Here is a 25,558-nt window from a genome sequence, read left to right as displayed (position 1 = left end):
TGATTCATCTAGCTTGAAATGTCTTAAAACTTCAAATGAAGATCCTTGGTTGTGGCATAGAAGACTTTGTCATTTTAACATGGATTTACTAAAGGAAATTTCGAAAAAGGAGTTGGTTAGAGGCTTGCCAAAAATCAGTTTTGATAAGGACAAAATATGTGATGCATGTCAATTTGGGAAGCAAACAAAAAATTCCTTTAAACCTAAGATGTGTGTATCTACTTCTAAACCTTTGGAACTCTTGCATCTTGATTTATTTGGTCCCACTCAAATTACTAGCTTGGGTGGTAAAAGATATTGTTTTGTAATTATTGATGATTATTCTAGATACACTTGGGTGCTATTTCTTGCTCATAAAGATGATGCCTTCAAGAATTTTACTTCATTGTTTGCTAAAGTGCAAAATCTGCTTGGCTTAAAAATTGTTAGGATTAGAAGTGATAATGGAACGGAATTCAAATATTGTGGTTTTCCAGATTTCTGTGATCATAATGGCATTACACATGAGTTTTCAATTGCAAGAACTCCACAACAAAATGGTGTTGTAGAAATGAAAAACAGGACACTACAAGAGGCTGCTAGAACTATGTTAAGTGAATGTAGTTTGCCTAAATACCTTTGGGCTGAAGCGGTAAACACTGCATGTTATGTGATGAATAGAATACTTTTGAGACCTATTTTAAAGAAAACTCCTTATGAGCTGATTTTTGATAAGAAACCTATGGTTGGTTATTTCAAAGTATTTGGTTGTAAATGCTTTATTTTGAATCTAAAGGAACATCTTGGTAAGTTTGATAAAAAATCTGATGAAGGAATATTTTTGGGGTATTGTGAGAATAAAAGAGGATATAGAGTTTTTAATAGAAGGACTCTTGTGATTGAAGAAGCTATACATATAACATTTGATGAAACAAATGATGATAATTCCAAAAGTTCGTGTGAGGATGATGATGTAGGTGTTCGAGAAGGAATGGAAAAGCTATCAATTGGAAATGAAGGAAGCTCTAAACCAGCAGCAACTGAAATGGAAAATGAAGTTCATAATGATCAAGAAGAAGAAGATGAAGACAAAAATGATGATCCACTCAAAGATCTTCCCAAGGCTTGAAAATTCAGTCAAAATCATCCAAAAGAGCTTATAATTGGTGATCCATCCGAGAAGGTAAACACTCGTTCCTCATCTAGAAAATTGATTGACAATTTTGCTTTAGTTTCTCTCTTTGAACCCAAAAATATCAATGATGCTTTAAAGGATGAAAACTGGATTTTGGCAATGCAAGAGGAACTTAATCAATTTGAGAGCAATGAAGTTTGGACACTTGTTGATAGACCTCAAAATCAACCTATCATTGGCACAAAGTGGATTTTTAGAAATAAGTTAGATGATAAAGGTGTTGTTGTAAGAAATAAAGCCAGATTAGTTGCTAAAGGATATGCACAAGAAGAAGGAATTGATTTTGATGAAACATTTGCTCCCGTACCAAGATTAGAATCTATTAGAATGCTTCTTGCTTTTGCATGCTTTAAAGGCTTCAAATTGTTTCAAATGGATGTTAAAAGTGCCTTTTTAAATGGTTTTATTGATCAAGAAGTATATGTGGATCAACCCCCCGGTTTTGAAAATACAAAATTTCCAAGTCATGTGTTTAAACTATCTAAAGCTTTATATGGTCTAAAACAGGCTCCAAGAGCTTGGTATGAAAGACTAAGTGATTTTTTGATTGAAAATGGTTTCAAAAGGGGTGTTGTGGACACCACACTTTTTACTAAGCAAGTGTTGAATGACCTTCTTATTGTGCAAATATATGTTGATGATATTATTTTTGGTGCTACTAATGAGTATCTATGCAAGGAGTTTTCCACCACTATGCAAAATGAATTTGAAATGAGTATGATGGGAGAATTAAATTTCTTCCTTGGACTTCAAATACATCAAGCGCTTAAGGGAATTTTTATAAATCAAGCAAAATATACCAAGGAATTGCTGAAAAGGTTTGGCATGGAGGACTCAAAGCAAGTTGGAACTCCAATGTGCACTTCTACAAAGCTTGACAAAGATGAAGAAGGTAATCATGTGGATGAAAAGCATTATAGAGGTATGATCGGAAGCCTACTCTATTTAACCGCAAGTAGACCTGATATTATGTTTGCTGTTTGCTTGTGTGCTAGATTTCAATCTTGTCCAAAAGAATCACATTTGAATGCTGTAAAAAGGATTTTTAGATATTTGAAAGGTACATTAGACTATGGTCTTTGGTATGCTAGATCTAATGAGTTTGCACTATATGGTTATTCGGATGCTAATTTTGGAGGTTGTCGTGTGGATAGAAAGAGTACTAGTGGAACTTGTCATTTTCTTGGAAATTGTTTAGTCTCTTGGTTTAGCAAAAAGTAAAATGCAATATCTTTGTCTACAACCGAAGCGGAATATATTGCCGCTAGTGCATGTTGTGCTCAACTTTTATGGATGAAGCACACTTTGAATGATTTTGGATTGTTGTATGACTGCATGCCTGTATTCTGTGATAATACTAGTGCTATAAATTTGACCAAAAATCCTATTCATCATTTTAGGACAAAGCACATAGATATAAAGCATCACTTTATTCGTGATCTTGTTCAAAAAGGTGAAATATGTGTAAATTATGTTTGTTCTAAAGATCAATTTGCTGATATTTTTACCAAAGCTCTGCCATTAGATCAGTTCATTCATCTAAGATCAAAATTAGGAATAATCGAAAAATCATCCTAAAATTTCTCAAAGTCTTCGGACGTCCGAAAGAAGATGAACGGACGTCCGATGATGTTCTTCAGCCATTTTCCAGAATTGCGCCTGTTCGGACGCAACTGTCGGACGCACAACTTCGTTCGGCCGTCCAACAGTGCAACGGCTCATTTTTTAAAACAACTTTCTTCCTCATAAGCTTCAGACTCTTCCCATTTTATTTCTTCTCGGACGAAAACCCTCTTGTCTCTCACTCTCAAATTCATATCGTTCTGAAGCCCCCATTCCCAAATTGACTCAACCAAAACAGTTCCTGATCAATTGCGAGTCATTATTCCTGATCATTTCACAGAATCATCTATCACTTCGCACATTCCCAAATTTTCTTCAAAACCCTATCTTTTCATAACCGCTCTGTCAAATCTTCTACAAGGCTTTTTTGTTCCAAAATTTTTGTGCGATTCACTTTCCTACTACTGTGTGTATCATTTGCATCTATCATTCCATACATTTCGCACAATGGTGAATCTAAGGGGAGGAAAAGTTACTGCCGGACGCAAGCATCCACTCAAGGATGAGGATGAGAGTCTTCCCACTGTCAAACGGACATCCAAACGCTTCAAAAGAGGAGCTATCAATGGTCAAATGTCACGGCCTACACCACAACCCTCCTCTCAGCCTGAATCTGGACAGGGGACATCTTCTCAACCGCCTCCAAAATCAGCCCCTCCTCCTACATTCTTTGATGATGCTGCGAAAGACAAATACTCCTGGATATCCCAGAAGGGTGTCATCCCTCAAAGAACTGTTAACCCCTCTGAATTTCGCTCCATAGGTTTAGAATCCATTCTGAGTCTATTTGCTTTCCAGAAATGGTCACATCTTATTTCTATGCCAAATGTCTACTATCCTGATATGTTGCATCAATTTTTTGCCAATCTAAGGAAAGGTTCTGACCAAACTGAAATATTTTCCAGGGTTAATGGGGTAGACTTAATCTTTGACTCTGAAATTGTGAACTCCATTTTAAATACTACCATTGAACGTTTATGCAAAGATAAGATTGCTAATTTCTTTTCCTATGAAGAGCTCCTGACTGCGGCAAATCATTTTGATGGGACAAAAATGTTAACCTATTTCAAAAGAAGTTTTTCCTCACCTGCTGATGCTAAATTGAATGATCTGGCCCCTGTGAATTTAATTGCTTTTTCTATCATTTCAAACCTGCTTGTGCCTACTGATGGCCATAGAACTGATGCAAACAAAATGGAGTTGTACCTCTTTTATTGTTTTCAAGAAAAAATTCGTATTGATTTTGGTTTTGTCATGTGCAAGTTTTTACTTCGCTATGCCACTGATTCTCGCAGAAAATTATCTTATGGAAAGTTTCTTCAAAAGATTTTTGAGTTTTACAAAGTCCATATTCTAGGTGTTTGTCCTAAAGAAGCATCTTCTTATGCCTTTACAAAAGGGTATTTTGAAAGGAAAAATCTTGTTTTTAAAGATAATCTGTGGGCTTATAAGGGTGCATCATCTAGTGAACTTAGGTCTAAGGCTGCACATGATCCTTCATCTATTCCACTCACTCCCATTCATCCTAGGAAATCTGCCTCTAAGGCATCTTCCTCTTTCAGTGATGAAGTAATTGAGCTCCTTCGTGAACTCAAACAGCATGTTCTTCTTCTAGAACATGGTCTAATGCTCACTATGTCCTCTGAGCAACAAACTGCCTTCCTAGACAAAAAGAACCTCCTGTTTCCCCCCCTGTTGTTGAGGAAGTTTCCCATGACAAAGAGTCACACCCCACTGATCCAAGTTCATCAATTCCGGATCCTGGTTCTTCAACCCCTGTGACTCCTCATGGCACCTCTACATCAGATAAAGGCAAGGCACCAGTTGAAGATGCTGCTGAAGATGATGAAGAAACTGAAGAGGAGGATCTTGATCAATATCAGCTCTCTCGGAGGACACCTGGATCCACTTAGTTCATCATTTAGGACATTTGCATTTTGTTTGTCTCTTTTATGTGTTTGTGGTATTCAACAATGAATATGTGAATGTAATGAATTTGTGGATTGTCTATTCTGATTGATGGTCAAAGTTTTGATGTGTGAACTTGTCTAAATTTGTGAATTTATGGATGTGTTGATGTGATTGGTTGCCCGTTTGTGATGACAAAAAGGGGGAGATGGTATCAAATGATTGGATTGAGTGATGATTGATAATTGGTGATGTTGGCATGATTGATGATTGGTGATGTTAGGATATGTTGGATTGATTGTTTAAATTTGGATTGGCAGATATGCTTAATTGTTTAACTCGGATGGGCAGCCTTGTGAGGGGGAGTTTTTCAAAATTTTCAAATTTTGTGATTCACTAAGACAGGGGGAGTTCTTGTTTATTTTGAAAGGGGGAGTTTTCATTGCAATCATAAAATTTCATTTCAAACTTTTGTTTTGTCATCATCAAAAAGGGGGAGAATGTTATTCTTGGTTTTGATGATCACAAAAGTTCATTTATACTGACCAAGATTGATCAGGCCTGATGGAACAAGGAAAGCATATGTTTGATTGACTCCAGTCTACGATGCTTTGGATGTGGCAAACAAGATTGAAATAATATAAACGAATTTAGTCATTGTTTTGTTCCGATCAAAGATACTGTCTTTTAAGTATGTCTAGTTTGTCATTCTTGGTACTTTGAAATGTTTATCTAACCTCCTTCAAATACAAGTGTTTTTGTCTATCCAATAATCAGGTTCAAATATGTCATGAAATGCAAGACAACCAAAATGAGAAGCAAAAACAGGACAATCAGGTCGGACGGCCGAAAGGAAACTGTCGGACGTCCGGAAGGATCGGACGCACACCTCGGACGCATATCAAACAGATCGGACGTCCGAAAAATTCCAAGATAACTTGCTAACTCTCGGCCTACGATCGGACGCTGTGCTGTCGGACGACAAAAATCTCATCGGACGTCCGAACTTCAACTTGGCGGTTTTCGGACGTTTGGTTCGGACGATGATTTGATCGTCGGACGTCCGAAAGCCCCAACGGCTAGCTGACCCTTCATCTGCCTTCTATCCGTTGGAAGCTTTAATGAAGCCCATTTTTGTTCTCCTTTAAAAGCAAACTGTTCTGAACGAAAGAAGGACTTTTGCACACTTTGTTTACAAGATCTCAAGAGATATTTTAGCTAGAAAATAGTCTCCAAAGCAAGATTTGTTTTAAAGTGGTGTGAATTTCTGGTGAGCATTTCTTTTGTGACTGAAAGGATCTTTAGTGTAGCTTTGTTGAGGGTTTTTCTGAGTAATTGTAAAACTTCTTAGCTTGACTAAGTGAGGCTTAGGGCAAGGAAGAAGTGCTCCCTCCATTGTACATCTAGTTGATCTTCTTTCATCTAAGAGAAGTTGCTCTTCCTAGTGTGTGGTCTTCAAGTTTGAGGATAGCTTGGTAGACACTTGGTTTGATTCCCTAATTTACTTTTCTGTTTAATAAAATTCTCATTGCTTGTCTATACTTGTGTTTCTGATCAATATTGCTCTTGTCTTCTAATCTACTTGGTTGATCATTACTAGAAAAGAAGGTAAATTTTTATTAAAGAAAAAGTGCATAAATTTGGTTAAGATTTTAATCAACCCAATTCACCCCCCCTCTTGGTTGTCTTTGGGACTTACACGAGCCTTATCGAGTTCAAGTCAGAAATTTTCATTTTTTTTTTACAAATTTTGAGCTAAAAGACATTATTGCCCTTTAAAAAATTTCATACGACCTGAAATATTTCGTAACTTCAACCACTCTTTTAAGCATAAGGATAATTTCATAATAATAATATATTAGAGAATTAAAATTTAAAAAACTAGATAAAACTTGACAAACTTTTGAACATTCCATTTGGATACTCGAATACGATTTGCTCAACTTATCGAGCTATTTGAATTCGACTCGAACTCGATCAACCCGAGTCCAAGTCAAATTTTTTTATCACGAGCAGCTCGGTTCGATACAGCAGAAACTTGACGCCTTTGATCGTGCATTTAAAAAATAATGCCAGTAATAAAGTTACTGAGTTCCACATCAAAACTTTAAAGACAGGTCATGTTTGCATTGGAAAGCGTGATTAAGCCCAGGTATACACGTAGATAACCTAAAAGTTGAAGCAAAAGATTTATGTTGTTTTGAGTCACGCTACCACCAAAGTTGGTGGAGTGGAAAGTCAGGGGATCAAACACTGCCTCCCACCATTGACCACAAAATGTGACAAGCCACTTCAAGTGGCTTCCAGACAAGTGCTCTATTAGACGAGTGCTTGGTGCACTCGTCTGGGCCGGTAAATAGTTCAGTCCCCTCCGATTTCTCCTTGACCTCTTCAGGTCCTCCCCTCTCCGTAACATAGAATAATTGTAGGTATATCGTATCGAAAAAAAAAAAAAAAAACCACTGCCGCTGATAAGTTTTGGGCCTTTTGGGCCGTTGACTTTTTCATCACGTGAGGAAGATCAATTTGAGGGCCCTGCATCCGAGGATGAAGACGGTCTTCTACGTTGATCATCAAAGAGTATATGTTGGATTTCTATGCATTTTTTTCGCTCATCTTCGGCCATACATGAACTTGGCAAGATCCAAGAACATTTGTTGGTTGTTCAACAGCAGATAATAATGGATGGTCTTTTGCGTGCAGTCCAAGGCACGAAATTGGAAGCAATGAGGATTTCTCTTTTTGCGCTTTGGCGCATCAGAGAGTTTCCTAACAGAAAATGCAAAATGTACATATACTAGATGAGCTAATAATGAATTGCTGTACCAAGGCTTTCTATCTTAATTTTTGACTAAAATAAAGCGGTAATATCTGAAGGGCCAGTTATAATGATCTGATGGAAGATAGAGCAACCGGATATTGAAGGAAACTGTAGCCACTTTGCTCAAGAAGTTGCACAGATAGAAGAGAGAAATTTAATTTGTTCGCAAGGAGCAGATGAATTTCAGTTCACCAGGATGTCAGTCAGCGTCATATATTGCAGCCTCATTTTTCTTAACAGCAGGATTCACCCGTTCCATTTGCCTGCATAGGATGGCGGCAAGTTCATGCCAAAGATGCATAGTAGTAATTACAAACTCTTTTCTTGATTCAATAAGTGCTATAGATGCTGTTGAACACGTTTGAATGCTGCTGATTCCCCCACTTAGGAGCCTCATTGGAGCAGATCTAAGAGGTGTTGCTGCCCCACAGGGTTATTTCTTGTCAATTAAATGCTGTCAAACATTCAACAGTGAATTGATACTCATTAGTACGGGTCCCAAAGGTACTATGGACCTCCCCATATATATTGATACCATAAAATGTTTTGTCCTGGCAAACATGCTACCATTCTACAAATGATACGGCCTTGATAATTAGCCAAACCAGATCCAGTAGGAATTTACAATAATGAAACAGCCGGAATACAACATGCAGAAAGATGCAGAAAATAGCAGTACTAAGGCTTAGTTTGGGAGTTTAGGATAGAAAAGAGAAGAAGGGAAAACTTTAGTTATGAGAGAAGAGAAGAGAATAGAAGGGATTGTTACGTTGTTTGGGAGTTTTGAAAATTAGTGGAATAATTTTGAATATAAAGTCATTAAATATTTGTTCAAAACCTTTTTAAGGATAAAATAGGTATTTTAAAAAAATTTCACAGGTCTCCTCCAAATTTCTCTCCAATTTGGGAGGAAAAATTTTGCCTACGATTCATCGTCCGATTTCCTTTCATTTCTTTCTTACTAAAAACTCACAGACAAAGACAAAGGAAAATCAACTCACGTTACTCCAAATGAAGCCCTAGGTTTGAGTACAGTCACTTCCAGCAACTCACGTTACCACCACAAGCCCGCAGATGGCGTTAAAAGCCAATGCAAATTTATGTATTTACATTACTCCGCAGCTATCGATAATAAGGCAGACCATTATGTTATCCTCACAGGATTCATGTTCCGGTAGCCACTTCAAAGTCAACTCTGCCATATCTTAACCAGTTGGCAGACGAAGATAAATTCAATACCCTTCATAACATAAAGGAGTCTAGTACTGATACATGAAAACTCCCAAAGACATACAAAACAGTGACATGGAAGAGAGTGGCTGATTATCAACCCACACACTCTCCTCAATTTATTTTACATTCAATAAATTAAAGATCCTCCATAACCTAGAGGATAAGATCTCACACTTGAAACACTAGTAAATAACAGTTCAAAGGAAAGAGTTGTAGATCAGAAATCTAATCCACAAACTTTCCTCGATTTATTTTACATAGTAACTTTGAAATGATATATGGAAATGAGCAAATGTTTCATGAGCTTCAGTCCCCCAACCACTGATGAACAAACACACCAGAATTTCTGAGACTTCTGAAAAGACTCATGCAGTCTTCACAAATGGCACCTTTGCAGTCTAGCGACTCTGAGCACTGGAGGAAAAGTTCATCAACGCGGCATATTACTCCAGTTTTGAACAATTCACCAAGAATGTTCAACTTCAGTGTTCTTGTGTTAATCCTAAGGACCACAAAATCATCATCTTCCACTGTTTCTTTAAACCAGCGAGCAAAGTCAAACCCTTCTGTATCCATTGGAGCACTCAAGTACTCATCAGAGTCCAGTTCCGGAGCAGCATTTTCTCCTGCGAGGCCTGGATGGTAAATAAAAGTGATACCAGGAGTTTTGATGTGAGAAGACAGGACAGAAGTGTTATGATCCATCAAAAATACACTGAATGCTCGTTTACCAAATGAACTATAAGGTTTAAACAGCTCATAAATACTCAGGTTTGTGGATTCGTCTGCACCAACATTGATGTAAATGAGTCTGTTCCTTGTTGAAGTATTCAAAAACTTGGGCAGATAAGAAACTTCCCTCTTGGTATGTAGTGATTTTTCATCCGTTAGGGGCTCAATGAACTTCATAAATGGTTTGTTATTTGTGATGGCAGGGCATTCATTTGGAAGTTGAAATTGCTCAAAGAAAGCAGCATTTTCAAATCTTTTCTTAAAGATGACTAGAGCATTTGAGCCAACACCACACACATGTATGATTTCAGAACTCTTTAAATATAATGAAACTGGTGTGGCAGACCTAATCAGGCTTCCAGAGTAGAAGTCATGGGCACCAACAAGCATAGCACCAATGCCACCTGGACGTAAAACACGCTCAATCTCAAGCACGATAAGAGCTGGCACAGATACCCCATCAAGAGCTCTCGAGAACAAAAAATCGAAGGAATTATCCGCAAAGTCGAGCTCACAAACAAATCTCCGTTTTAGAAGTGAGAAAGATGGGTGGCTACCAACAGCAACAGCATGTCGGAAACCCAGCTCTCGCAGAGCTGATACAGCAGAGGCAGAACCCTCCCCAACACACAAAGTTTTCGAATTAGGATCCAGCAAATTCTTCCCCATAAGCTCCTTGAAAACATTATTAGCCAAGTTTTCAGTCTCTTTGCTAAGCATCTTAAAACCCCCATAAAGAGAAAACCTAAGAACCGAAAGGGGATTTGAAAACTTGCTGACATTGTAATACTCGCTAGAGCCAAAGTTCAGTGGGCATGCATCCAAGTTCAGCAAAATTGGCTCCATTTTTCGAGCATCATGGGTCATCTGTATAATGGAAAGCACAAGCAGAGCAGACCCTAACGCAAATGCCTTAACAAACATACGTTTCATTAAAGTCCCACGTAGCATTTGCCATTTCAAGACCGTCAAATCCATCTTTTCTTTTGTCCCAATTATCCCAAAGACAAGGCCTTTCAGAGTTTTCTACCTCAGATCTAGATAAATCAATCAGGAATCAAAGTGCGTGCAGCTAAAGTTGTGATTTTGGAGTTGCAGTTCACAAAATCAGTAATATTGAAATTGAAGCCAACAGAAATGTAAAAATAAAATACTTAGCGAGTACAAAACCTGGAAGAGGTGTGATTTCCACCCACGAGTAATCCCATTGACATTTGGAACCCAAGCCAGACCCTTTTTGGAACCCTTTTCGGCATTGAATCAAGCATCTTGTCCACAATCATCAAATCCAAATCTATGAACCAGTTCTATCCTCCTTACATCCTAACAATGTGTGCTTAAAACTCCCTACTATTTATCTACATAGCATTGATTTCTATGAACAATTTCAAGAGTTCTCCAGAGAGGTTTCTGGGATTTGGATCTGAAAGAACTAATGGGAGTCAAGTTGGAGACGGTGAGAGGAGTCCCAGGCGACTTGGGGTGGGGTTATCAAGTACTTACTGAGTATCGAGTGATAAAAGGTCAAAAAAGATTCCGAAGGTTCTTTCCCCTCGCTCATATTACACACGTGCCCCTTTTAAAGGGACAGACGCCTTGAGCAAAATAAGTGATAAAACCATACGATCATCTACTAATCACTAGTTAATTAATTAATTAATTAACTAAAGTTCTTGTAGTACCCTTTTAGTTACATTTTAGGATTTTTCTAAACGAATATTATTCGATACACGTTGTTTTATTATACTTATACAGACACTCACATGTATTATACTCCTTCAATGCGAACACTTTCTTACCATAATGATTTTTTTAATTAAAAACTAATATTTTAATAAATTTTATAGCGTTAATCAAATCCTATATTTTATTTCAAAGTAACTTTCTTCCGTTGGTGATGTTTATACTCTATAGGTTTGGACACATCATATCACATGCAATAATATCATGAAAGTTGTCGGTGGTTTGGATTTGAGTAATGACTTGTTTTGAGGTAGCCTGTGGGTACTAGGTAATGATTAAGAAAGAAATTGTGTGTCACATCGAAGATTATGAGTAGGTGGTGCAAGTATTTTCTCTCTCTTTTTTTTCCCCATTTTCTAAGAAAAAAAAAAGTTTAGCATTAACATTTTGAGAATGCATTAGAAGCCTTGACGCGCAATAATTATTGTTTGGATAGGAGTTTATTTGGATGATTTATTTGAAATAATTACTGTAATATTTTTTGTGATGTGATGTACGTGAGATAAAAAGGTGATTGGAATTTGTGAAATAAATTTTTTTATTTCAAATCTCTCTGGTCCAAACACTTATTTCTGGAATCCTTAGCTATGTCATGAATTTCTATTTACTGCAGTGTTAGAAAATCATCTGTCAGATAGTAACATGAATGATCCGATCCACTGAATTTTGATATTGATGATTCTTTAATCTCAATCTTTCATTAGGGTTTTGTTTAAAATGAACAAATTTTTGAACTTTTCAGTTTTCCAGTTGTACATGGAGATCTTTCATATCAATGCATCCTCCAAATCTTCAGCTCCATTGTATGTGACCATGTCACAGCAGCCATAAATTATTAGTCCTTTAGATCTTACACAGCAAAACTTACAGGAATCTTCTTTTCTTTTTTCTAACCCCCACTCCCCATACTTTTTCTGGTGACGGCTGGGTGACTTCAGAACGGAAACCTATAATTCTTGAATCTTTATAGATGCAATGATTAATTCATACTGTTCATTATTTTGTGAAGATAAATCCACCCTAGGGGTAGTGCTTTTTCACGGTTGATCTAAGAAACCATATGTCGCCACTCGCCATATAACTTTAGCGAGCAAATGCATGAGAAGTCGCGGTCCCTGTCAAAGATGTATATTTTCGGAAGGCATCTGGAGGAACTTACCTAATCTAGCATGCCTTATGTTTAAGGTAATCCTTTTTGGGAAGGGTTTGATGGTAAGTAAGCATGTCAATGGTAGGGTTTGGATTGGATGCTTTTGATTTAGATCTAAACTCATTAAATTTAGTTAGATCCAAATCCTTATGGGTCTGAACAAAAAAAATTCAAATTCAGATCCTCGTGGATTTATGTATTCAATGGATATCCGTTGTATGTTGTAAACGTTCTAAAATAAAAATCTATATTACAAATATATGGATTTCAAAAAAATATATAAATACCATCCAATTTTTATTTTCAAATAATAAAATCAATATTCAAGAAGTTGAATGCAATATTATGAACTAAAAAAATAACTATTATCGACTATTTTTATTTATTTTTAAAACTTCAACTGTATTTACGTCAAATCTTTAATTTATTTGTCTTTACTTTATCTCATTTTTCTGAAAAAGTTTGTACTAATTATAATGACAATTAGGATCAGGTTGGAAAAAAAATCATGAAATCTTATTATATTTGATCCGATAACCAGAGAATATTATAATATTTTATAAATTTACTAATATATATAATTATATATATATATATATTTGGGTAGAATCTGGTATGAGTTTGGATTTAGATATGGATCATAGAAAATTATACCCTATCCAGACCCATAACTCTTTTACATGATCTGGATTTGGGTAGGATTTAGATTTGAGAAATTAAATCTAAACCCTACCTAAGTACATTGGGTTTGGGTTGGATATAGATAAGATTCGATCCATTGATATGCCTGATGGTAAGATAGGAGAGATTATAAATTAAAAATCTTGAATCATAAGATCACGTAAAATATATATATATATATATATATATATATATAAAGAATAAGTAACCTTTTCAAGATCACGTAATATATAATGGACTTGAGGATATATGATGTATTTACATCCATCATGACAAAGGCATGGTAGTATTGGACATACCTAGAAGATAATAAAGGATGGAGAGTTGTATAATTTTCCACTAGTATGCAAGAAACGAATTCTTTTCAGCATTTAAACAAACAATCTATTAAAAATGAGAAATGAGACTCTTCCTTCTATAGTTTAGATTTGTCCCACCAATAATTGCATCGCATTAATTCTAGTACTGTGCATCGCCATCATCTGCCTTTTTCTTTATATCTTTTTTTGTTTCTTTGGTTCCGCATCGCCATCATCAATCTGTCGATTTGTGCATCAAAATTAAGTGTCGGATGGCTTTGAGGCGTGACAAGTTGACACTCTAATGATTCGGAAAATTTAGACTTTTGTGTAGCATCCCCCACAATGGCAACTATTAGCATCCGCAACAAAAGCGGTGGGTGCAGAAGGGCCATGGCCAGTTGATCACCGCTTAATTTGTTCGCCAGGTTGTACATATACATATAGGTGTAAATGCATTGAATTTGAATCTTGAACGGATCATGTCTCATATTTTTGTTGATAAGGGACCGCAATCGCCATTCGAGAGTATGCGTTGGATAAATTTCGTCCGGTATAATTGTCCGTCAATCATACGAAGGGATAAGACGCACTAGGCAAGCTCCATGCAACGGACAGATCATGTCGCAAAATGCTTTAAATTTTTTTTTTTTTTTTGTACTTTAAACCTTTTAATGATGCAACTTAAGTTGCGAAGTTCGATGATGCACTACATGTATTGTTCACGAATGTAGAATTGTAAAATGACATCCAATGATCGGAGCGCACTTTGGTAATTCCATATCGGCTATGGCAATCAAATCATTCCCGCTTGCAACTTAAACCATTTGAGAGGATTAATTACTTGGCAAAGTGCAAAGAGAAGGAGTATCTAATTAAATTTCAGGCTTGTTTCTTTAGATGTTACCCAACGTTAATTTAGCGTGACCACAAGTTGACCTTTAATATCCTTCGAAATCTCTCCCGGTAATCTTTTTTCATTTCCCTTTAATAAGGTTTTGCTTTAGTGGTGATTCTGGTCAAGTGATCAAGGTCGACATTAAGAGCTAAACATTTTTAGTTTAAATTTTAGAAGTTGTGAATTTAGTCTAATGTTGTCTATGCTTGCGTTTATCCTATCAAATTTGTTTTAGCAAGAATTGACCTCACAATGTAATCTTACCAAATAAAACAAGAAACATACCCTGCCTATGAGGGCAAAAAATGAAAAAATAAATAGCTTACTGCACGAAGGTTTGCTTGGATATGATTTTATTTGCAAAAAATTATTTACTTGTATCATAAATATATTTTCAATCATCTTTTTATTTGACACATATCATGTTACAAAAAGTGTTACAATATTTTTTCAAAATATAATCTCCCATCCAAACACAGTAGTCATTTTATCCCAAGCAGCTGGTAATTACAAAATATTTTTGCAAAAATGGCCAATTTAGTCCAAAAACTTTTTTTCCTGTCGATTTAGTCCCTATATATTATTCGTAGTTAATTTGATCCCTAAACTTATATTTTGATCCAATCAAGGAATTCAGCGGCGCCGCTGCCGCATAATTTCCATCAAGCTCCTAATCGAGCAACCCAAAAGGGTATTTTAGGGATTTTGATATTGGGGTTATAACTAAAAGGAGTAAATTGATAAAAAAAAAAAAACCAATTCTAAACCTAGAATTATTTAAAAAAGGAGAGATCTGTCCAATTTTTTCAAACCCGTGTACAAAAAGTACTGCAATTAAATGCATATGAGGAGGAATTGGGACAAAGCATGCTAAAGCTTAGCTAGTGATCGAGTTGTTAATTTTGTCGTTGGTTCAAATGGTTCAGAAATAGGAAACTCGACTTATGAAGGAAATGAGAAATACTGCAATAGAGACAAAATCGTGTGATGCTACTGCCTCGAACAATGTTGAATTGTGACTACATGGACAAAGGCAAACCCATCAAAAAGGTTTCATGGCTGCAGAATTTCGGGGTAATTTTTTGTATGTGCTAAAGCTTAGAATTTGTTGAAATATTATGGTTGTTTAGAATTTGTTGTATGGGTGCAGAAAATCTCTACTATTTGACATAAGATTAACCCCACCAACCATGATTAAGCTATTAACATAACAAAATAGACAAGATTTGAGTTCTTAAATTTACTCGATTTGCTTGACTCCCCTTCCTCAATATTGCATCATTCGTGCATTTCGTCCCCCACTCCCTCCATCCTTCGATTTCTTACGCCCTCTAATTCCTTATTCATCACAATCTATTTCGATTTTGTTTAGCAAATCATCAACTAAAGCTCTAGATTTTGTCCAAGAAAGTTTTTTGTTTTCGTTTTGGGTTTTGGATATTTCTCAAAAGACTTATCTACTAGTTAATTTTTGTTACAGCCCAACATCGAAGTCCTTAAAATACCCTTTCTGAATTGCTTGATTAGGAGCCTGATGGAAATTATGTGGTGGCATCACTGCTGAGTTCCTTGATTGGAACCGAAATATAAGTTTAGGAATTATATTGGTTACAAATAATATATAGGGACTAAATCAACAGAAAAGTTTAGGGATTAAATTGGCTACATTTTCAAAATTTAATCTCCCGTCCAAATACAGTTTGTTTGGATTGCGGTTTATTTGCCAAAATATATTTACTTCCATCATCATTATAATTTTCAACGCACCTTTTTATCTTTTCAATTATCTTTTTATCTCACATACATCATATCATAAAAAGTGTTATAGTAAAAATATCTCTAATAATTCACAATCCAAACAAACCCACTAGTGTTGGGGCTGCCTGGTGACTACACAAGCGGCCCATTTCAACAAGATTTACCAACAATAGCTTGGAAGGCCGCAGAGAGTGAAAAGTCAGAGGTCCACAACACGGGGAAATATAAGGACCTATCCAATACTCTGCGGTTGCACTTTTGACAGTTTTAAGTCATTAACGTCGATCAACCGAGAAAAACCCGACTGCTGTTCGGCGAACAAAATGTCTGCTGCTACACCAACAGAAACCTTAAACCCGCCGGTTAACCAGCAGGATTCATCAAACCACGTCGAACCAATTGAAGCCCCTCCCGAATTGACTCCCAATACTGATAGTGACACAACTGCGGAAAAGCGAAAGCGCGAGGACCCGGATCCGGAATCAAGCCCGAACAAAGGCCGGGAACGTGAGAACCACCCATTCTGGAAGACGAGCCTTTGCTCCTATTTCAGGCGGTCCAAAGGCTCGTGCAGTCACGGTGACACGTGCCGATACGCCCATGGGGAGTTGGAGCTCCGGCCCCGACCCGACAACACTTGGGACCCGACATCCGAGCGAGCTAAGAAGATGGCCAGAATAGATGAGGGTGGTGGGACAGGGAAGGAGGATAGGAATGACTGCATGATGACAGAGGCTTTTGCAGATGGAGAAGAAGTTGGTGGTTCTTCAGAGGCTGGGTTGGCTAAGTGTGTCGTGAACCTCCCAATGAAGTGGACTTCGGATAATTTAAGGAACTTTCTCGATGAAAATGTGAGTCGGGCCTTTCTTTTTCTGTGAGCATAAAAGAGTATAATTCTATGTGCTACTTAAGTTTGAAATTTGGATATCTTAGTACTGTTTGGTTGATAAATTTGGAGAATGGAAAGGAAAACTAGAAGAAATTAGTGTTACTGTACATTGATTGCTCACGACCTTGGTGCTTTGAAGTTTACAAAGTTATCACTTTCAACCCATTATTGGATTGAAACTCCTGCATGGAAGAGTCAAGCTTTATGTTTGAAGAGTTAAAAGTGCATGTGCCAGAAACCTTTTTTTTCTTTTTAGGAAAAGCATGTTCCAGCAACCTTGATTAATGGCCCAAAGCCAATTCTCTCCTTTTTGCAAAGTTGTGGGTAAAATTCTTTAGTCTGTGCTAGTGTTTAAGTTTTATGTTCTTATGTAATTTGATATAAGAACGTTTGTTATACTTGCTAAAGAAATTAAAAATTGTATCTTTGGAAATTTAATATGTTGGTATTTGAAAACTTAAGCGGATGAGGTTGTCCTCTCTAGCTCTCTGATGTACTCCTTTATCAAACTCTAGAAAAGTCTTCAGTTTTAAGTTATTTTGAAATAACAGATCAGAAAAGTATTCTTTTTCTGGTTTCCCTTTTGATATCTTCATCTTCCATGTTTTGTTTTGATTTAAGCTATTACTATGCTTTTCAAATATGTTGCATTCTTGGTGTACCTTCATGATGATGTAATTGGACTATATGTTGCGGTTTTCCAGGGAATTTCCTTTAAGTCAGCTAAAAAGAAGAAAGGTATGGTTGTCGGATTTGTGAGTTTTGAAAGTGCAGAGCAAGTTAATAGTGCATTGAAGGTACCCTTTCCTTCTACAGATATCAGTGAGAGTCCTTAAGAAACTTATGTAAAATATGATGTTGAATTCTGCTTTCTCAATTTTTAATATGACAGGAGTTGGATGGAAAGTCTATTGGCAGCAAAAATTTGAAGATTGGAGATGTGATACAACGATCATTTGATAAGAAAAATAAAGTGGCTGTGCCCAATGCTCAGGAGCATGATCAGAACGCTGTGTCAGTCAATGGAAGTTCTGATATTCATGAATCTTCAATTGACACTGAAAATGGTGAACCAACAGATGAATGTTCAGCACCAAATAATTCAGATTCAAAGGGTAGAACTGCTCGTGATGTAGTAACTCCACTTGCGCATATGCCTTATGCTGATCAGTTAGAGCACAAGAAAAAGTCTCTTACCCAGACCCTCAAAAGACTGGTCAGATGAACTTTTCTTTTCCTTTTCTTGATTTGCTTTTACTTTTTTTTCCCTTCCTGTCGAGTTTCTTAGATTCTTTTTTGAAGTTACCTTTTCGTAGTTACTCCTTACGAGCTTTTAGTTGCCAATCTTATGGGAATTTAACTCCTGGTTAATGTTTCTTGTTTTTCTATGTAGACTCGAAATGCACGTAAAGCTTGTCCAAATGGTGTTCCACTTCCAGAATGGGTTCTCAAATCTAGAGAAATAGGTGCTGATATAATGATATCTGAGAAATTGAAGAAGAAAATTTAAAATTTTTTGAAATTATTTCATACATCTGAACTTATTGGAAAGGAAGAGTGGTCACTCTTATCTAAGCCAGAATGAGGCTGCTAATGATTTTATAAAAATTGAAATGTAACTTTTGTTACGAAATTCTTCCCCTTCTAATTGTCAGCGGAGGAAATGTGTTCTATAGCTGTCCAACCAAATGATTTGGATGTGCAGGTGGTCTTCCCTGCAAATTAGAGGGGATAATTGAGTCACCTGTTGTCAATGAGTATCGTAACAAGTGCGAGTTCTCTGTGGGTTACTCCCTACAAGGAAAACTAACAGTGGGATTTCTGCTAGGCAATTTCAGGTCATCTACATCAAGACAGACTTTCTTTCCACTAGTTTATGTTATCGTTGTCTGTTACTCATTACTTGAAATTGATAATTTAATTTAGGGAAGGTGTTACAGCTGTTCAGGAACCTGTGGATTGCCCGAATGTATCTAGAATTGCTAGCAGGTATGCTGCAATCTTTCAGGAATTTTTGAGTCACTCAAGCTTTCCTATTTGGAACAGATTGAATAATACGGGATTTTGGCGTCAACTGACGGTATGTTCTGAATAAATGTTTCTAGCTTTTGAGTCGCTTTACTGAAGTTCACAGTTGATGACTGAAGTTGATCTTTTCTTCTGCCATTTGGACTTAGTCATGGAAATGATATCATTTTTTCCTTTCTGCTGCTTTTTGGTTCTTGATCTCCATAATAAGGTTCGAGAAGGGAGGAAGCCAGGCAAAAGTGCTGAGGTTGAGAATTCTGATATGACTGTTTCAGAGGTTATGCTCATGGTTCAGGTTTTAATCTTATTAAGCTGTTCTTTAAATTTCAGGTTATCTGTTTGCTGGTTCCAAAGTACAACCTTGATGTTGCTTTTTTTTATGGGAAAGCTAAAAATGAATTGGTTCATGTTATTTTTAGCTTTAGAAAACATAGTATCACCCTCTCATAACAAAACGGGACAGAAAACTTATTCCTTGTGCATTTATGAATCAAGATTAGCACTTATATGCTTCTTTGACACCAATGTGTAACAGTCTACATTTTGATCATGCATTCAAATTTCTGATAAGTTTTTGTTTGGCTGGCTTTTGCTTTTATGATCGCTAATAACTTAGGTTTGCACTCCGGGCTTTGATGATGAAAAGGTAAATGATGAACTTCAAAAGATGGCTCGAGATTTTTCTTCAAGAGCTACTGCAGAGTCTCCTTGTTTGCCTTTAACAGCCATAGTTGTCCAGGTAATGAAGAATTAGATGTTGGACTTCTTATTAGAAAGTAATGATTTCTTAGTTGCACAGGAATACAAGCTTGTTGATACGGACTTTGGCCAGCATCATTTTGTAGTTATTTTAAGTTATCCTGATAGCTTTCTGAATCCCATGTCACATTGAATGGAGTAATAAACTACCTCATGAGGTAAGAAATAAGAATTCTTCATATCAAACAAGATCCTGAACTGGATCTGTCTGCCAGCGTTGTACCAGTTTGCTACGTCGGCTAAACTGGTTTAATGCTTAATGACATCTGTCCTTCATTTTGAAAGTTGCTGACATCAAAATAGATTGTCGTTGCTGACATCAAAATAGATTATCTCAGTTGGAACCTGAAAGACTTTTAAATAGATTATCTTGTTGAGATACTTGTAAGTTCACATTCTGTCAGGAAGAGTATGAATGGGATACATGCATCTGGTAACTGGGACTAGGCAATTGGTCAAACCGATATAAGAGTGCCTGGATTGTACTTTCGGAGGTGGAACTCGTCATACAACACTAGTTTGATCAGAGCACTTCTTGTTTGCAGAAATCAACTACGGTGCTGCTATTTTGTAGTATTTGATTCATAGACAACTTTCTCTTTTCTTTGTCTTTACAGAGGAAATAGCTTATATCCAGTTACTGTGTCGTCAGATTTAAAAACTTCATTTTTTATATTTATGTGGTTTACTTATCTAATGTTGTGCCTTCCTTCTTGTAGGATCATAAAGGAATTTCAAATGCAGCACCAGCTGAAGCTCCTCTGCATTCCCTTCCCATTCCCAGGGAATGTAGTGATTCAGGAGTTGTTGCACCTTATGATGGTGTTGAAGCTAGAATTCATGATTACATAAGTAATCTCCAGTTCTCTATCTCTCCGACCGCCTTCTTTCAGGTGAGGCACTATTTATTTACACACCATCCACGCTCTCTTTCCATCACATGCACACACACAGAGATGCATATAAATATTCTTCTTGAAGTCATTGTTGTTTCGCATGCTAGCATCCTACCATTTTAGACATCTTGCAGGTTAACACCCTTGCAGCTGAGAAGTTGTACGCGCTTGCTGGGGAGTGGGCTGGCTTGGGTCCTGACACCTTGCTTTTTGATATTTGCTGTGGTACAGGAACAATAGGTCTTACCTTAGCTCATCGTGTTGGCATGGTAATGCTCATGGGCTTATTCAATGAGCTTTATGACAATTTTTTTATTCGTTTCATATATCGACAGATACACTTTATTCTATAGCCTGCTATCTCAGGATTGATAGAATAGATAAAATTTATAAACCTTTGCACAGGTTACATGATATTTATTTCAAGAAGCACTTCCATTTTCATTTGTTGTTTATATGTGACTATTGGCCTATTGTTTCTCAAATTCTTCTCCCTTTTGAAGAAATCATCATCAAATAACTTAGCTTTTGTTAGGTTGTTGGCATCGAAATGAATGCTTCTGCAGTTTCAGATGCTGAAAGGAATGCTGATATTAATGGTATCAAAAACTGCAGATTTATCTGTGCAAAGGTCAGCTTGGCTCGATTTCTTTACTTGTACTTTTTTTTAAAGGTCTTTAGTAATCATAAATCTTGTTTGTGCGGTGAAATAGTATGGACTTAAAGTATGGTCTAGGCTCAAGTATTGGTTAGTCTCTTCAACATCTGCCAGTGATGTTACATGCCAAATTCACATCCAAATTGCGCCTGCCAGTAGGGCTGGTTAGTAAAATTAAAAATTATATTGCTGGATCACTTTTTTGTTAGTAATCTATCATTTACAGTGATGCTTTGTACATAGAACTGGTGAATTTGCCATTAAACAAAATGGTGAATGTGTTTTGTTCATCTTTATATAAATCTGTGTTTAACATTCAAATATGCTTTGTTGCTACTATTTTTTCTCTTATGCCTGATTTGTTTGTTCATACATATATTACAAGGACATAATTTATATCTAATGAAATAGAGTATTGGAAAATAATATCAGGTACTTCTTATTCATATACCCATACTAAGATGTACTCTCAAGGGAAGCATGTGGGGTCTTACATGTTTAAGTCATTGGTGAAATAAAAGTGGATATTTGGATTCATGTTGGTGGCACGTGCTACTTGAGTATTGCTTTTTGTGGTTTTGTAGTTATTATATGTGTTAATATAAAACTATTGTTCCTTTTTGTATATCTTTGTTTCAGGCAGAGGATGTAATGGGGAGTCTCCTGAAAAAGTACCCGACTTTATCTCAGAAACAAGAGGAAATTTTGGAACTGGCTGAGGACAACAAAGAAGTCAAGATTTCTGAAACAACTTCTACAGAAAGTGCCCTAGAACCTCAAGAAAGCTCAGATCTTGAGAACATGAATTGTCATCATGAATCTGGGTCTCTGGATAATGGAAATGTAGAAGCTGACACCCAATACAAGAGCTTTTCATCCTCTGAAAATGGGACCACCTCAACGAAGCAGTTTAAAAATATTGTTGCCATTGTAGATCCTCCACGTGTTGGTCTTCATCCTACTGTGAGTCATGCAATCCTTTCTGATGATAGAACCATCTGAATTACCTTTCAGATCCATCATATTTCTGTGTCCATTTGAAGATCATTTTCTTCTATGCCACTACAACTGGGCTTTGATAGTGTTGTTGGGTCTTACTCCTAATTGTAATTTCACAAAGCTTCACCTTCTAAAGATACAAGACTGAACTTCATTGTCATTAGCCTCTTGTTGTGACTAATAGGAGGACTGGCACATGTTCATCATCCAATTCATGACCTGCTTGGGTTATGATTGAGGTGGTTCGGTCCTATTTTCTTATGAAGGTCAATGAAGGGGATCGAAAGATGTGGTTGAAGCCTTTATAATCCTGTATATTCAGAATTTTACATAATTAATCTATTTGTGGCATAAAAGACAGTGAGTTGGAAAGTCAGTGATGCCTCCCCTCCTATGATAAAACTAATGAAAGTAGTTTTTGAGTCTCTCCTTGAAGTCCAGTGATTTCAACCCTTGGCTTACAACTCAGATATCTGCCCCAGTACTTCTTCTTATTTATTTCAAACATGGACAAAGCTTGCAAATTTCAGTAATAATGTAAGTATGCAAGACCAGTTTTGGGGTAATTCAGGCTTCATAAAGTAGTCCATACTTTAATATTGATTTTCTTTGAATAATGTGTTGCTTCTGGACATGTTTAACTGTCTGCAGTTTGTAACAGCTTCCCAAAACTTAGCAATGTTTTTGCATTAAATCAATTTGAGTTGCCTCAACTGATCTGTGAGTTTGCATACTGCAATTGTTGTAGTTGTCAAATGCTTAGAGCTCCTCAGTATCGGCTTTTTTATAGCTGCTTCTCCTTAGACTTACTCTGTTGAAACTAGGTGTTTCTTTTGCAATGACTGTGATTTCTGTCAGGTCATCAAAGTTTTGAGGACAAATACAACTTTAAGGAGACTCGTGTAAGTATCTCTATTGGATGACTGGTACTTCTACTGATATTGTTCTTTACTGGACCTTCATTCATTTCAATTTGTTTGTCTTCAGCTATATTTCCTGCAATCCTGAAAGCTTGGTTGCAAATGCTATTGAACTCTGTACTCCATCAGCTGATAAAACTGAGAAAGGGGGTCAAAAGAATAACTGGGCATGGAGAAATATGAGCAGTGCTGGTCTTGCTCGTCATAGGGCTAAATCCATGCCTTATTCTGAGCCTTTTAAACCTGTCAAAGCTATGGCTGTTGATCTTTTTCCGCACACTCCACATTGCGAACTGGTGATGCTTCTGGAAAGGTAAATATAGCTGCTAGACATTCCCAAAAAAACTATAACGTTTTCTACTTTTGAAATTTCGGTATATGGATCTTTTGTTTTCACTAAAGTTAAGGCTGATAGAACAATTATAGTTGTAATTTGGCATAGTGAAAATTTTCTCTTGCGGGCGCAATTTTGTCCCTTGTTTCTGTATTCTCTGTAGGAGGTTCACATGTGAGGCTATCCCAATAGATATATTGTGACATGCCTTTTACAAGAATTTTCATCTTCTTTTGTCATTTAGACTTTGATGATTTTCATTTTTGATTATAGATTCACTGAAAATGGCAGAAAGGTGTCCATTTCTGTGGATTGTCCAGATTATTTGACAAGATTTTTGAAGCTATGATCTAATTTTTCCTAGCTTTGATACTGAACTCTAAAATTCACAGAACCGGTCTGTGTATACATAATATATGTACAACCAAAATCTGATCTTGTCAATTTTATGGTTCGCATGGTTGCATAACTCATGGATGAGCACATTTCATGAGTTGCATGGTGGTCATCTCTACTCATGGTACCCCCATAACATGATTCCAAGAGCTTTCACCTAATTAGCCTCTATAAATTACCTTTTGAATGGTTTAGAGATATGGATCCGTGTGCCTGTATGCGTTTCCAATGTGGGCTTTTTATTGGTTTTTTTTTTGTGGTTGGGGGGGGGGGGGGGGGGGGAGAGAGCGGGGAGGGGTTGGTGGTGGTGGATATTCATGTGATAAACCTAAAGCTGGCATTTTGCCATCATACGTGTACTTGGCTCTGGTGTTTCATTTGTAGCCAAATTATATCAACCGTCACTTTTTGATACTTGTAACCTTGCCAATACTTTCTCTGTTTATAGCCTTTTTAATATGTAAGGAAAGGTGAATAACAAACAATCAAGAACTAAGATTATAGTTGATACGCATTTTTTCTTTATTTGACAACCTTTGACAGTAATCTAAAATATGCAATCATTTATATATCTTTTACTCTTCGTGTCAATAAAGTGTGTTAATATGCTAACAGTCCAGTTGAAAAGCAATAATTTCTGGAGTCTCTTACAAGCTAGTTCTTGGTTGGCATTCATAAAATATCTTTGAACATCATATGCCTGCCTTAATAAGTCTCGCATTTTCTTGAGTGAGAAAAAAAGTCAAAGGTAGTCCATGATTATTCTGCTTTTTGATGCCTTTTGAATCTTAAAGCTCTCTTGATGAAGAGAGTGGACCAAAAAAAAGGAATCAGGAAGGGAAAAAGTAAAAGCAAGAAAGAAACATATGCAACAACGAGGCTTGCAATTCTCATGTGGAGTATCGAACCTACCAGCAGAAAGATTGATGTATTAAGAGGATTAACCTAGTCTCCTGTTAAGCCTAAAAATACCTGCTCGCTGTTGTAATTGAAGAAGCTTGATCAGGGAAGAGACGTGTAGCACTAGCAGCTATTCACATAATTGTTCTTTTCTCTTCTTTTTTAACTAGTAAGACGCTACTGTCTCTGATTCTCTCTCTGTTTTCAAGTTTTGAAAAGGTGGAAATTACATTATTGTGCCTTGCTGGTATTTCTCACATCTCATCTGTCCTTTTTAGGCATCTTCAGCTCCTCTGCTTTTGAAAAAGCTATTCTTTGTTTCAGATGACCACTACAACCGCGAAATTGGAAGTGGGGACAGTCTTCAGTTCCCTACTTTAACTTAAAAACTTAGCAAGTAGATTTTCTGTTCTAACGATTCTCAAGTCTCATCGATGTCTACTCTTGTCAACTTTTTTAACCCAAAACAAATACTAATTTTTTTTTTTTTTTGCCTTTTTGGAGGGATAAAGAAGCAAGGATGAAGTTTTTTCAAAGGATGTATAATTTTGTGCCAGACTAGTAGTAAAATGAATTGGGTCGGTACCTTACTTCTAAAAACCCGTTTGGATTGCATTTTTCGTCAATTTTCATGGAAAAATTACTATAACAATTTGATGTATTTGAGGAAAAAGGTAATAGGAAAATATGATTACGGAAAACGGTGTAATTTTCTGACAAAAATGGCAATTCAAACAGGGCCTAAGGAAGTGAAATTTG

General features: G+C 36.6%; 2 protein-coding genes across 4 annotated transcripts; one reads left to right on the top strand and one right to left on the bottom strand.

Moving 5' to 3' along the window:
- Window positions 1-8,771: 8,771 nt before the first annotated feature.
- Window positions 8,772-11,199, bottom strand: LOC113695451 (uncharacterized). The gene is made up of 2 exons (XM_027214559.2): window positions 10,662-11,199; window positions 8,772-10,528 (listed from the first exon to the last, which is right to left on the bottom strand). Exon 2 carries the CDS (start codon window positions 10,467-10,469, stop codon window positions 9,066-9,068), a length of 1,404 nt encoding a protein of 467 aa, XP_027070360.2. The 5' UTR covers window positions 10,470-10,528; window positions 10,662-11,199; the 3' UTR covers window positions 8,772-9,065.
- Window positions 11,200-16,195: 4,996 nt separating this feature from the next.
- LOC113708073 (zinc finger CCCH domain-containing protein 24) lies at window positions 16,196-23,723 on the top strand. 3 transcript variants are annotated; one of them, XR_011818304.1, is made up of 14 exons: window positions 16,196-16,871; window positions 17,614-17,706; window positions 17,802-18,125; window positions 18,303-18,375; window positions 18,615-18,747; window positions 18,836-18,989; window positions 19,149-19,232; window positions 19,554-19,676; window positions 20,416-20,589; window positions 20,727-20,861; window positions 21,128-21,223; window positions 21,890-22,213; window positions 23,074-23,151; window positions 23,237-23,347. XR_011818304.1 is itself a non-coding variant. In XM_027230542.2 (14 exons), the coding sequence occupies exons 1-13, from the start codon at window positions 16,344-16,346 to the stop codon at window positions 23,121-23,123; spliced, it is 2,247 nt and encodes a 748-aa protein (XP_027086343.1). In that variant the 5' UTR covers window positions 16,196-16,343; the 3' UTR covers window positions 23,124-23,151; window positions 23,237-23,723. The 3 variants fall into 3 exon arrangements, 2 of the variants coding, with proteins under 2 accessions (XP_027086343.1, XP_027086335.1); XM_027230542.2 differs by having other exon boundaries at window positions 23,118-23,151; window positions 23,237-23,723; XM_027230534.2 differs by having other exon boundaries at window positions 23,108-23,151; window positions 23,237-23,723.
- The last annotated feature ends 1,835 nt before the right edge of the window (window positions 23,724-25,558 follow it).

Source organism: Coffea arabica, chromosome 1e (assembly GCF_036785885.1).
Source record: "Coffea arabica cultivar ET-39 chromosome 1e, Coffea Arabica ET-39 HiFi, whole genome shotgun sequence".
Lineage (NCBI taxonomy): Eukaryota > Viridiplantae > Streptophyta > Magnoliopsida > Gentianales > Rubiaceae > Coffea > Coffea arabica.
This window is presented reverse-complemented; position numbering and strand designations above follow the sequence as displayed.